The sequence below is a fragment of the Electrophorus electricus genome, chromosome 18 (genome assembly GCF_041902795.1).
Source record: "Electrophorus electricus isolate QZ-2024a chromosome 18, ASM4190279v1, whole genome shotgun sequence".
NCBI classification, from domain to species: domain Eukaryota; kingdom Metazoa; phylum Chordata; class Actinopteri; order Gymnotiformes; family Gymnotidae; genus Electrophorus; species Electrophorus electricus.
In genome coordinates, this window is record NC_137514.1 from 13,286,707 (window position 1) to 13,300,696 (window position 13,990).

General features: G+C 38.7%; 1 protein-coding gene across 3 annotated transcripts; it reads left to right on the forward strand.

The window, feature by feature from the left end:
* Positions 1-4,430: 4,430 nt before the first annotated feature.
* On the forward strand, positions 4,431-12,427 carry cd2 (CD2 molecule). Of its 3 annotated transcripts, none has more exons than XM_027006134.3 (5): positions 4,431-4,986; positions 7,661-7,951; positions 8,199-8,429; positions 8,922-9,074; positions 11,055-12,421. In XM_027006134.3, the coding sequence occupies exons 2-5, from the start codon at positions 7,738-7,740 to the stop codon at positions 11,351-11,353; spliced, it is 897 nt and encodes a 298-aa protein (XP_026861935.2). In that variant the 5' UTR covers positions 4,431-4,986; positions 7,661-7,737; the 3' UTR covers positions 11,354-12,421. The 3 variants fall into 3 exon arrangements, with proteins under 3 accessions (XP_026861935.2, XP_026861934.2, XP_081557618.1); XM_027006133.3 differs by lacking the exon at positions 4,431-4,986 and adding an exon at positions 7,225-7,453 and having other exon boundaries at positions 11,055-12,420; XM_081701492.1 differs by lacking the exons at positions 4,431-4,986; positions 8,922-9,074 and adding an exon at positions 7,225-7,453 and having other exon boundaries at positions 11,055-12,427.
* The last annotated feature ends 1,563 nt before the right edge of the window (positions 12,428-13,990 follow it).

Genomic DNA, 13,990 nt, shown 5'->3' on the forward strand with positions numbered 1-13,990 from the left:
TGTTTAATGTTAAGAATGTTAAGTTGTACTTTAAGACTTCCTTCTTAAGACATCAAATGTTTATATATATATATATATAGATATATATATATATATATATATATATATATATATATATATATATATATATATATATAAAAAACACAGCTCATGTAAATGCTATTTTATTCTACTGAGCTATTGTAGCTCAACACTGCCACCTTATGATTTAAGGTAGAAGGCACATCATTAAGGTAGAAGGCACAACACTCTGATACATAAATTGGGGAAAATGAAAAATTGGAAAAACTTTCTTTCTTGCACAAAAACTTCTAGGGTCTTAATGGCAATGTTATTGTGGACACCGTCATATTTTTGAAAGTTGTTTATTTTGCCAGAGACAAAGCAACCCTGATTTAATAACCTCTCATGCACAGTTGTGTGGCACTCTGATCAAGCGTCACTGCCCTCACTGCTGTGAGACAGATGTAATAATAATAATAATAATAATATTTTATTTGTAATGCACATTACATTTTTTTAAAAATATCCAAGTACCACACAGTAAAAGCTTCACTACAAAAAGAAAACAAAACACCTAATACAAAACAACATAAAATAGTAGCAATCAACAGGTTAATTAAGGGCCATAAATTCTGCTAACAATAAATGTTTTGAGGTTTTGTTTTTTTTTTAAATAAAATCCCAGTAGTTTGTGGTGCATTCAGATGGTCAAAAATGCCATAGATATATTTCCATAGCTATATTGCCATAGATGCATTGTGAGTAAAGAGGGAATGGCCATCTCTTTGGCAATAAAGGAGGCCATGCTATTGCTTGATAAAGACAGTATACAGCATTCATTTACTTTACATGCGACTAAATGTAACATGACATTTAAACCAAGATACCTGATGGACAGGAAAGCTTCACAGGAAAATGAAACAAGTTATATATTCATTTCTGAGTAACTCTCTTATGTGGTCTTCAATCTTACAAAGTTCACACGTTACGCCACTGCTGCACTCCCTTCATTGGCTCCCAGTAGCTGCACGCATCAGATTTAAAACCTTGCTGCTTGCCTACAAAGCCAAAAATGGACCAGCCCCTTCATACATGAGGTCAATGGTCAAAGCCTGAACCTCAAGTATGGCTCAGCTTGAAATACCTTGCTTCAGGTCTAGTGGACAACAAGCATCAACAAGCATATTTTCTGTCCTGGCTCCAAGATGGTGGAATGAACTCCCACTTGCTGTCCGGACAGCAGAGTCCCTTGCAGTCTTCAAATGCAGACTGAAGACCCATCTATTAGCATAATATTTAAAGGACAACTGACCCTGCTCCAATATTGACTGGCTAAATTAATACTTATTGTAGGGTATTGTTTATTGTGTTGTTTATCAAACTCTAGCACTTATTGTTTATTGCACTTATCATAATTTAAGATAGATCTTATGTATTTTGTACTTCTAGGATCAGCATTGTTTCCTGTATTCTACAGTATTTTAGTTCATTGGTATGTTGGACTCTTACCTACTGTACTGTATTGTACTAGGATATATTCTATGAGTATATGACAAAGCACTTTTGTAAGTCGCTTTGGATAAGAGCGTCTGCTAAATGCCAGAAATGTAACTGTAAATGTAGTCCAATTTTCTAGAGGTCATGGTCTTGTCCCGATGGTGTCCGATGGTGCATATGTCCGAAACCCATCCCAGAAGAGAACATCCACTGAGGGCAAGGGAGAAGTAGTTGGCTAGGGTGGCAGTGTAGTGGGCTACAGCAGGGGACAGGAGGGGGTGGTGGGAGTAGCCATGGCAGCTGAGATGGGTTGAGGCTCAGTATCATCATGACATCAGGGGTAGGTATACCTCAGCAGAAAGAGAGAATAGATTATTAGGCTTGTCCAGGTATGAGGATGTGTAAATTAGAGAACTATAATGTGCAAAGATGGACTCTGGAAGATCTAGCTATGGCAGCACAGCTAAAAGGATAGAGCCAGAAGGAAACACAGGCATGAGAGCACCCTGGAACATCAGCACTCTGCCACTCTCAAAAAAAAAAAAAAAAAAAAAAGAGTCAAAAAACTTGAGTGACAAAAGAGAGGTGAAGTGACAGTGTCATAACATCCCAGTTTGCCATAACTCAATGCCCATAGACCCCCAGATCCACACCTTTACCTAAGATGAGAAATAGTTAATAAAATGCCTGACTGTAGGTTTTCAGCCTAGCCGTAAGTATTGAGACTGTGTCTGAGTCTCTAACATTTACAGAAAGTTTATTTCATAGTGTGGGAGCTTTATAGGAAAATGATCTGCCCTCTATGGTAATTTTCTTATTCCTATAAATATTATTTACATGAGCTTCAAACAAGCGACTGGGATCCACAATAACTCCAAGATCTTTAACTGTTAGACAAGATGTGATTGGGAGACCATTGAAGTTCATTGAGTAATTAGAGAGTGAGGACCTAGCTGTCTCTGGGCCTAATTACTAATTACTTCAGGTAGAATTTACTTAGGAAAGTTTGTGGGCAGTGAATCTAGTAAGCAAGTGGAGGATTTTGAGTACAAGATCAGACATGCAAGTTCTGGCTCTTGAATAGGTGTAAAGGATTCAAGAGTCATTTTTGGCTTGGTTGTTTTGATCTCTAAGTAGCTGCCCAATGTTATGATAATACTCTTAATGTTATTTCTAATGTGCTTAATTTTCTCATTAAAGAAATTCACAAACTCATTACTACTGTGTGATGTTGTGATCTGAGCATTGGTGTCAGTTTTATTCCTAGTTAGGGGTTAGAAATCTAGGGTTATTTTTGTTATTTTCTATTAGGGTCAAGTGATAAGCTGTTGGAGCGGTAATAAGTGCTTTTCTATACTTGAGAAAGCTCTCCTTCCATGCAAGCTGGAAGACTACAAGTTTACTATGGCTCCATTTTCTTTCTATTTTTCAAGTGCTTTGTTTTAAATTGTGAACGTGATCATTAACCTAAGGTACTAATTTTTTGTCCCTAATTTTTTTATTCTTAAGTGGAACAACATCATTGAGTGTGCAGTGGAATACTGATTCTAAGCATTCAGTTATTTGATCAAGTTCCATGGGGTTTGAGGGCATCCTAGTCACAAATGATAAGTCTGGGAGATTCGCAATAAATCTAGGTGCAGTGGCTGACGTGATCATGCATCTGGTATGATAACAAGCTACTATATTGTAGCTCATAAGTAGTTCAAATGAAATTAGGGAATGGTCTGAGATGGCATCCAGCTGGGTTAGTATAACTACATTCTCTATGTCTACACCATATGTCAGTACTAAGTCCATAAGTCAGTACTATGTCCACCAGAGTGTGTGGGTTCTCTTACATTGGATGAAACCAACTGATTCTAATATAGAAAATAAGGCTGATCTCAGAGGGTGTTGGGCACTATAAAAGTTAATATTGAAATCACCAACAATAATGGATCATTCCACTAAAGTGACTAGATTAGAGAAGAAATCTGCAAATTGCTTAATAAATTCTGAGTAGGGTCCTGGTGGCCTGTAGATGCCAATTAGTGGAAGAGGCTAGGTTGGCTTCATAATTTATGCTAGTAAAAATTATTTCAAAGGACTCGAAATCATAACCAACATTCTGGTTTATGCCTAATGTGTCAGTATAAATAACTACAATGCCACCTTTACATCCAGTTATACAGCAAAGAAGGTTCTACTACACTCTACTCTGGTGCACCTATGGAGAGGATCACTATGAACATCCTGGGTTTCTTTCCCACTACAAAATGCCAGGAATTGCTATGTCCTCCTGGCTATGGACTATTTCACAAAGAAGTCCTAGGTTCATGCAGTTCTGAACCAGAGTGTGGCCACAATAGTGGAGAGGCTGGTGGAGGGTTTTTTTTTTCTCTTTGTTTTATTGGAGGTGCTTGACAGGAACTAGGTGAGCAAATTTAAGTCAGGAGTCATGGCTGAGCTCTGCTGGGAATCTGGGAGACTTAGACTATGCTGCTCTACCCCTAGAGTAACAGCCTCGTGGAACACATAAACCGGGTAATCATCACTCAGCTGCCCCTTGTCACTGCCAATCACCAGGGCAACTGGGATTGCCATCTGCTCCTCGTCCTGCTGGCGGGCCACTCCGCTGTGCAGGAGGACACTGTATTTACCCTGATGTTCGGACTTGATCTTAGAACACCCTGAGCTTGTGTTTGACCAGAAGAGGACAACATGCCTGGGGCAGGATATGCCAAGGACCTCCACAACAACTTCCACACTGTGCACCAGCTCACAAGGAACCACCAGGGTGATGCCAGCACTCAGCAGAAGCGGGCATACAACTCGTACTGTCAGGGGCTGTCACGCTCACATACCGGAGCGTTCCCAGTTTCCCTGGCTACTTAAACCACTTCCTTGTTTTCCTACTCTCATCTGTTTCTGTGGTTTCCTGTCTCCTCTCCTTTAGCTCCAGCTGTTCCTCGTTTATCCTGCGTTAGTGATTCTATTTTAATCGTGTGTTTGCTAGTCATTCTATTCTTGTTCTGTTGCAAGTACTCTCTGCGATACAGGCCAAGTTACCATTTTCGTGTTCGCTAGTGTGGTTCTGTTATCGGTCCTCGTCAGGTGTTCTTCCTTCTATTGTACTTTCTCTCTGTGCGCTCGTCTACGTTGCGTTCCCTGTTGGTATTCGCCAGTCTTATTCTGTTCTCACGTCGCATCGTTTCCATTTTGATTTCACTTCCCCGTTTATGACGGAAGTATTGTGTAGTCTTTTCTTTTCAGCTCGGTTTTTGTCTATAACCCTCTAGTCTTCCATTTAGCTCTATTCCCCGTGTTTCCTGTTTTTGTCTTTTGTTATCTGGTTTAAGACGGGGGAATACACTGAACCGGGCTACTTGTCAGTTTTCTTCCCCGCTTGTCCTAGTTTTACGCTTCATCGTTGTTCTTCCGTTAGTCATTCCTTAGTGTTTATTTCTTTTGTTGCCTGGTTATCATCCTCATCCTGTTTAGCCTGTAAGTCTTCTGTTTGTTTCTTTTGTTCCATCCTTTTATTGTTTCTCTGGTTAATTTTTGTTATTAAACTTATTCATTTATGCTATCTTGTCTGTTCGTTATTCTCATTCTGAATTACCAGGTCATTGATTCAGCTCACGTGCGAAACGTGCGTGTGCGCCATCAATCTCCCACTCCTTACAGGAGCAGCCACTTTCGTGGGGGATGCGAGTGTGGCTGAATGATTTTATAGCTCCATGTTAAAATCCTGAAATATTGTTAAATGCTGTTTAACTTTAAAATTAAATGTAATTTGCTGCGATGTAGCCATGTCTGGGGGGGTATTTAGCTGTGGTTGAAGGCAAAAGGCTGGTGGGTTGGCTGAGGTGTATTTCACTGTTGAAATTTTTTTTTGGGGGGGGGGGCTATTTAACTCTGGGCTAATTTAGATTGAGGGGTAATTGGCTGAGAGATTGAGGCTGATGGGTATTTAGATTTTTGGGGTAGTTGTGGTTGAAGACTTAGGCTAATTATGTAGTTTATGGGCCTTTTTTGGGGTGATTTTGGTCCTCCTGGCCTTGGTCTGGCACTGCTTGTAATAGATGGTCTGCAGCTCTGGAAGTTCTGTATGAGTGATGCGCTCTGCTGAATGCACCACCCTTTGGAGTGCTTGTCTGTCCTGCTTGGTGCTGTTCCCAAACCAGACTGTGATGTTCCCTGTGAGGATGCTCTCAATAGTGCAGTTGTAGAAGTTCCGCAGTACCTTGGAGGGCAGTCAGAAGTCTCTTAGGCGTCTGAGGTGGTAAAGACGCTGACGAGCCTTCTTTGCCAGGGAGTTGGTGTGGCGGGACCAGGACAGGTCCTGCGAGATGTGAACTCCAAGGTACCTGAAACTATCTACTCTCTCCATTGTGGTTCCACTGATCCTCACAGGTTGGTAGTGCTGCTCCTGCTTCTTGCTGCAATCCATGATCAGCTCGTTTGTCTTGCTGACGTTTAGGTGGAGATTATTTTCCTGGCACCAGTTTTCCAGGTGTTTAATCTCCTCCAGGTAGGCCCTCTCATCGTTGTCTGAGATCAGGCCCATTGCAAAATTGACAATGATGGTGGAGCTGGAAGTGGCTGTGCAGTCCAAGGTGTACAGTGAGTAGAGCAGGGGGCTTAGGATACAACCCTGAGGAGCTCCAGTGCTGAGGGTGAGGGTGGATGAGACACAGTTGCCCACCCGTACTGATTGTGGTCTTTCTGTTAGGAAGTTGGAGATCCAGTCGCACAGGGATGTATGCAGTCCTAGATCCTCCAATTTAGTAGTGAGTAGGGAGGGAATGATGGTGTTAAATGCTGAACTGTAGTCGACAAACAGCATTTTAACATAAATACTACCTCCCTTCGTCCAGGTGGGTTAGTGTGGTGTGGAGCAGATGTGCAATTGCATCATCAGTGGAGCGGTTGTGGCGGTATGCAAACTGCAGTGGGTCCATGGAGGCTGGCAGTGAAGATGTGATGAAGTCTCTGACTAGCTTTTCAAAGCACTTCATCACGACTGATGTGAGGGCGACAGGGCGGTAGTCATTGAGGCTGGAGAGTCGAGGTTTCTTCTGGACGGGGATGATGGTGGCTCACTTGAACCCGGATGGGACGATACTGAGCGTCAGGGAGAGATTGAAGATGTCGGTGAATACTGGGGCTAGCTGGTCTGCGCAGGCTTTGAGGACTCTCCAGCAGATACCGTCTGGTCCCGCCGCCTTCCTGGTATTCACCCTTTTAAACACTCTCCTCACGTCACTCTCCGTGATGATGAGGGGGCGCGCTTCTTTGGTTGGCTCTGCGCATGCGCCGTTGGCTGCGCCGATAGCACCATTTGCGTTGTTAGCGTTAGCGTTCTGAGCATTAGCGCTGCTAGATGTATCCTCGAAGCGAGTGAAGATGTGGGGGAGGGGGGTAGATTTAGCTGTTGGGGTAGTTGTGGTTGAGGGGTTATTCAGCTGTGGAGGTAGTTGAGGGGTTGTTTTGCTGTCCATATAGTTCTGGTTCAGGGAATGAGGGAGGAAAAAGGGTTTAATCATGTCCTCTTATACTGGACTATCATGGAATCTTACCTTTACAAGCACTTTTTCCTATGGGCAAAAATCTGTGTTTATACATGCGTCACATGAAAAGCCTTTGGACCAAATTAACTCCATACAGATCCACGCATATTTGATTCAATTTAATACCAACCACCATTTACATGAGGTTTGGCAAATGAGACAAGCCTGATGTGAATATTTTTCACATCTAATGGAGGCAGCAGAGAGCTGCTGACATGAGTGCTTCTGAGACAATCTGCAACCTATTCTAGTTGTATTACCAGACCTCCTCCAGTGAAATACAGGAAAGTGAAATCATTTCCTCCAGTTTTCAGAGAAACACTTAACAAGAACAATGAAGTCCAAAGATTGTGTTATAGTCATATTTTTCTACAGCGTGCTTATTATTTCCTCTAAAGGTAGGGTTTGGTATAACTTTAAATTTTTCAATCCCTTTGAATATTGAATACATCAGCACATTCCTTTTGCAAATCAAAGGTTAGGCGGTGGCTGGTGTTTGGAATTCATATTTTTTAAATATACGCTGGTAATTGTATATGTGCGTGTGTGTTCATTTCTGAAATATTACACTGTCTTCTACAAGGGTATGTTTGTTTTTTCCACAGCTTCTAAAAATTGTAATTACACAAAATTAGAAGAGGATTCCGTAACTTTTGAACTGCTCTATAAATCACCTGAGAAGATGAAGGACATAAAATGGAAACATGAACAGAGTAATACTATAGTTGCCAGAAGAAACAAAGGCCAAATCTCAAATGTCTGGGGGGAAATTGCAGAAAATGGGTCCCTGAATATCAAACAAATCAAACGTAACTATAATGGCAGTTTTACAGTTGACGCTTATGATGAATTTGGCAGTCTGCTATTAAAAGCCACCACAATACTCTGTGTTTATGGTAAGAAACTTTATAGTTATTTTGATTTACTAAAATTGTATTTTACAGTTTTTTTTTCTATTTCAGTTATACTGGTTTATGATGATGAATGTCTAATTTCTTACAACCTATCAGATTGTTAAATTTTTTATTTCTTGTTTGTTTTTGTCTGTTTGCTTGTTTGTTACAAAATGCCTAGGTAGATAACAGTAAAGTCACAATAATCATAATGATGATAAACATAGCTCTGTGTTTTTATATTTACCAGAAAAGATACTTAAGCCAGCTGTTAATTTCACATGTGCTAAAGGGAGGCCTAAATTAACATGTGAATTTAAAAACAATAAAGAGCTAACCATCATCTGGCGAAAAGATGGAAAAGAATTTCGTCGGGGGACATCAGATCAGGAACAAGTTATTAAAACAGAAAATGGAAAGTATCAATGTACTGTGAGCAATCCAGCTCACAATGATACTAGTAAAGAAATCACAACAGATTGTAAGTATTTTTGTTTTCAAACACTGTTTTACAGTTACTATATAAACTCATTGATTACCTCTTAATGTGTTTATATGATTTTTATTAAAATAAAACATATAGAAGTAGTACATTGCCAAAGAAATTCCATGCATTTGCAAATTTAGTGCACATTTTACTTTCTAAATTTCTAATTTCTGAAAACAAGTGCCAGCCGAGTTGTCATTGTGTTTACAATGTCACATTTCTTTCCTATCTGTGAGATGTGTTCATTCCCAAATTCATTCACAATGTGTGTTTTACCAGTGAGTAACTGTGCTGTAGTATACTGGAAAATCATTTAATGCAGTCAGTGTTTCTTAGCCTACATAAATCATCTAGCCAAAGCTGTCCAGTGCCAAGATTCCTGGATACCCTTTTATTAACTGCATTTTCTGTTAACTGGTTATTGAAGTTGACATGTTCTTACTGGTTTATTTTATCCCTGAATAAGTGCAGAGTATTTTTGCACAGGTTCAACGAATGAATCAGATAAGCTCTTTGGCTTTGACTTCTGGGTCATGTTGGCCCTTCTAGCAGGTGGAGGAGGGCTTGTAATCTTACTGATAATTCTGCTGATAACATGTGCCTGGCAAAGGTGTAAACAGCAAGAGAAACGTCAGCAAGGTAAACTCAGTCTTTGACTTTATCAGTATTAACAATTTTAAAACATTAAACATTTTTAAACTTCATAAATAAAATCACAGTTGTCTGAGTCAAACTTTGAAAAGGGAGCCAGTGTGCCTTTCAGTTTCTGCAATGTTCAAATTTTTAAAAAGCATCGTAATCAAATTGAAAATAAAATAATTAAAATTGTCTCATTAATTGAACAAAGCATTCTTAATAATCAGGGAGTTGTATTTCTATATTCAATTATTTCTTTGTGATCATTGGCTATTTTTAAGGAAAAAAGTTGATGAAAGCAGTTGTAAATTTAAATTTTTGATTCCTTGCTGTGAATTTTGTATATTTTTGTAAATTTTTGATTACATGCTCTTCCGAGTTATGTATATGTACACTCACTACCAAAATTAAATTGTGTTATCCATCCAGTTTTAATCTGCAGCAACACTGCTGTGCCCATACTTGGCAGACCAACAGAAGCAAAGAGAAATTAGATTTTTTCAATTAAGAAGGCAATGCAACAGTACTTTTGGGCTACAGATACACTTATTGTACCATGAAACCTCAGTGACCAGAACATTTTGGGACCTCATTTTGCATCACAATTGAAAAATCCACACATGACACTGATATGTAAAGTGCATGCTTTAATTTTTTCTTTCCATCTTTTTTTTCTGCATTTTTGGTTCTTGTAAAACATTCTTCACTAGAAGATACCTTATCTTCAGGAGAAGATATATATTTTGTTCGTTACCCTTCATAATCACATCAGAACATCTTTGGCAGCAGAACCCTCACCTCAGAGCTCCCATGTCCATGTGAAAATGGAGAGCTGTGACTCTATAGTGGCTAGCTGCTATCAAATTTTAGGTCATCAGGAATAAACAAATACATCATACTCAAAAATTGGCTGGTTCTAAACATGGATTGTGGCTATTTTTGCATACTCAACTTGTGACGCACTTGTGACTGTACTACACACTGTACACATAAACGTTTTAGTATTAGGTTTAAGCATGAAATTGGGACACACCAATAATCTCTTGAATGGGTCTTGGGTTTGCCTCTGTGCCTCCTTCCAGTGGGACATGATTGGAATAGCTGTAGTGGCAGTTGACCATGTGGGTATCCTTATGAGATGCTCAAACCATCTTAATGGCTCCTCTGAATCTTGAGGATGCTGCCACTGAACTGCCATAAATGCTGAATGAGGTCCTGACTAAGTCTTCCATATTTTACCCCTTTGAAATGAAAACTTTAGAAACCTAAAGTGGCTGTATGTTCAGAAATGGTTCTAACCATGTTTCACCTGCCATCTACATCTCAATGAGCTGTGACCTGTTTCTTCTTCCCCCAAATGTTAACCCAGCTGCATGGACTCATTTTTGGGTAAACAGTTGTTTCAGTAAAACTGACATACTTTAGGTCCCATAACATCCTGTGCTATAATGCTTCTCATTATGATAAAGTGTCAATTGCTGTAGAAAAGCTGCCCCCACATTGCATTGCAACCTTTTTGAGACACTTTTTCCAGTATTGGTGCTATATAAGCAAATGGTTAAGTTGAATAAACAAAATCCTCAGAATGGTACTCCGACTACTCAGAACAGACTGCAAAACTGTAGTTTCTCTAAAAGATTCTATTTTAAGTTCACACTTACTTGAAAATTATTTTTATTGCTATGTGAATATGGAACAAGCTGGAGTTCCAAACATAAAAAAAATCTCTTTATGATGCTACAAACTTACTAAGCCTGTTGTTTATTGAGACTAGAGGATTTTGAGATGTTCTATTGTTGTAATTTTTTGGATTTGTAGCTGTTCTTGCCATACTTATCTAGTTGCTGTGTTATATAATTTAGTCCGTGACATTAGGTCTTCTTAAGAAGATCTCAAAGACTGTGCTTGTCTGTTAAAATATTTATCTTTCCTTTGTCCTGTGTAAAAATAAGTGAAGGAAATATAATATTTTCCCAAATTCAGACATACAGGAGCTCAGGTTGAACCACCTACAAAACCCTCCACCTTATGATGACCAAAGGTCAAAGCAAACTGCAAGAGGTCAGCCAGCTCCTCCACTCCCTTTGGATGAAGCAGATGATTACATCAATAATCCAGCTGAAGTCCTGCTTCAGACCCAGACCAAAACCAAGGGCCAGGGCCGTGGTCGGCCCCCTCCACCTCCCATAGATGAAGATGAGGAGCCTCCACCACTACCCCAACCTAGGAAAAAGGCTCCACGTGCCAGAAAGAGTCAAGAACCTAGGTCCTTACAGCAATGAGAGTACTCCAACAGCTAAGTCTCTGATTCTGCAGGGTCATTGTTGATATAACTTGACATTTCAAGACTACACTGTGAAGGTGAGGCCGACTGTCATTTATGCCAATCATTTGTCATTAATTTATCTGTACATGAGCAGCTATTTGCATGCTTTTAAAATATTGTCCAGTTTTCTTCACTGGTCAGTTTCTGATAACAGGTCCACTGGTGTTTGAATATTATTTTACATGACGCCTATACAAGAATATATTTACAACTTATGTACTTATATGTAACTACTATACTTTATGTTAAGTTTATTTATTTTAGAAATGTATAAATGTTCACCCCCAACGAGTGGTTATTATTTTCATTTAGTGCTTAGTATATGTAGAAATATTCCCAAGAGCTTTGTAATGGCACACTTGAATCAGAATAAAAAGCCAATGAATGGGTCACCAAATAGTTGTGTTTTTTTTTTCCATAAAAAGAGAATATCTTCATATCATGAATATCTTCCATTACGTTACATTTCACATCTTTGACTTGCTTACTCAAACACCACATTTTACATGTAAAGTAAAATGCAATGCAAAGCTTTTGCTCACCTCTGTTGCTCAGTTTAGGGATGTGGTTTAAAAGCACATAGCATATACCAGCAAGCTGTCATAGCATAGTCGGCTCATTTCCTGTGTGTAGGAGATGAAACTGCAACTTGCAATCTAGCCATTGTTTTATATCATTGTGATAGAACAAATAAACGTAGTGGTTACAAAACAATATAAAACTGAATAACTACAAACTTTTTACATGTACAAAACATTCTAAATTATTTCCAAAATATACTTACTTTTCTCTCTTCACCTTTCTTTTTTCTTCTTTTTTTGTATCTTGATCATTAAAATGCCTCTATTAATCTTATTTGTTAATAATCTAAAAAGGGATCCATTGAATTTGAATAGTTCTGTGCTGCACAGCTGATGAGTTTTAAAGTGATATTATATGTGTTTTTGTACTGATTCTTTCAGAAAGCCCTTTGTTGTTACTAGCTGTGATTCTGTTACAGCATTTTTCTTCTTTTTTCTGTTCTTTTGATCAGTGACATGTTTATTTGCATAAACAGAGCTTCTAAAACTTGCAGTAGTTTTTTTCCATTAGGGTAGAAATTTAATCTGGTGTTTAAAATAAATACTTGAATGGTCCAACATTATTATTATTATATAATAATGCAATTTGAGGCTTATCCCTTGTTAGCATGTTTCTCAGTCTGAAAAAAAAAGGTAATCTTGAAATAAATAAGATGTTATTGTAAACTATCACGTAAGTTAATTTAAAATAATAATCATGCAAATCATCATGCAAACCACAAAGAACTTAATCAATAAATACAATATGCAAGCATTAAAAAAAAACCTACATGAAACTATATTTTAACATGCTTCGTTGTTAAAAACAAAGCGCCACTTCCTCTGGCCAGTCACTCAGGAAGTGGTTAAAATTGTAGTTGTTTTATTAAGAACATGAACATCACACGCCAGTTTGACTGAACTGCTTTGTATTCTTAGACACATAACCACTTGAAATATGTCCCATGGTAGTGTAAACCACTATACATCCTTCAACCAATTTCATTCATGTTAAGATGGCATTAAAATAAGATGGAGGTTTTCATATGGCATGGGAAGAATCTTTTGTTCGCTATCAGGCTCTTGTTACAGTGACATCTTACTATTAAAACTGTAGGACCAATGTAAGATTGTTGTTAAATACATAACCTGGCATAAATAATGAACTCTATATTCACATGGTCCGTAATAGCAATAATTTCTTAGAATAATTTCACCTCAGATGGATTGTAGATTTGTGTCCATTGGTACTATTGGCCTTGAGTGCCATATTTGACACTATCAGCCATGATGACTCCTACAATAGAGTATATTAGAGGTCCCAACTGGCCTGCTTGCAGTGTATTTTGCACACTGTCACAGTTAGTCCCTCCTAGCTTCCTTGTTGCATGGTTTCCCTGTCATATATATTTTTTTGGTTCAATTCCTTAGTTTCGTTTTCTCCACCCGTCGTTTGGTTTTGGCCCGTCATTACTTTAACCTTCTCCTCGTTTATAGCCTTGTTAAGTTTATGTATTTAAACCCTGTCTGATGCCTCTGTGTTGGCTGTTCATTGTTTGGATGCATGTCTGAAAGTTTTTGAATGCCTGTCTGTGCCTCGAAGCCTTCGATTCTTATCCTGTTTTGTGATTCTAGCCGTGTTTTTCCTTACCTCCGTGTGTTTCTTCCTAGTTTGTTATAACGTGCTTCCCGTTTGTGTCTCATAGCCTTCGTTTTGTTTATCATGTATTCTACGACTCTCCGTGTTGGTAATATGACCCTGGACCGTAATAACGACTCTGAATCTGGATTTGCCCCTAATAAATCTCGCTCTTCTCACATGCGTCCGCCTCCTTACACACACCTAATATTGGCTTTCATTTTATTTATTATAAATAAAAACTAATAATATAAATACACTATATTCAGTGTGTGTATACACACACACACACACACACACACACACACACACACACACACAGTTCAGCCACAGAGATAGCATATTACAGATTAGGAGTCTAGAAATCTAAACTGGTAGAAAAGAGAAGGACTGA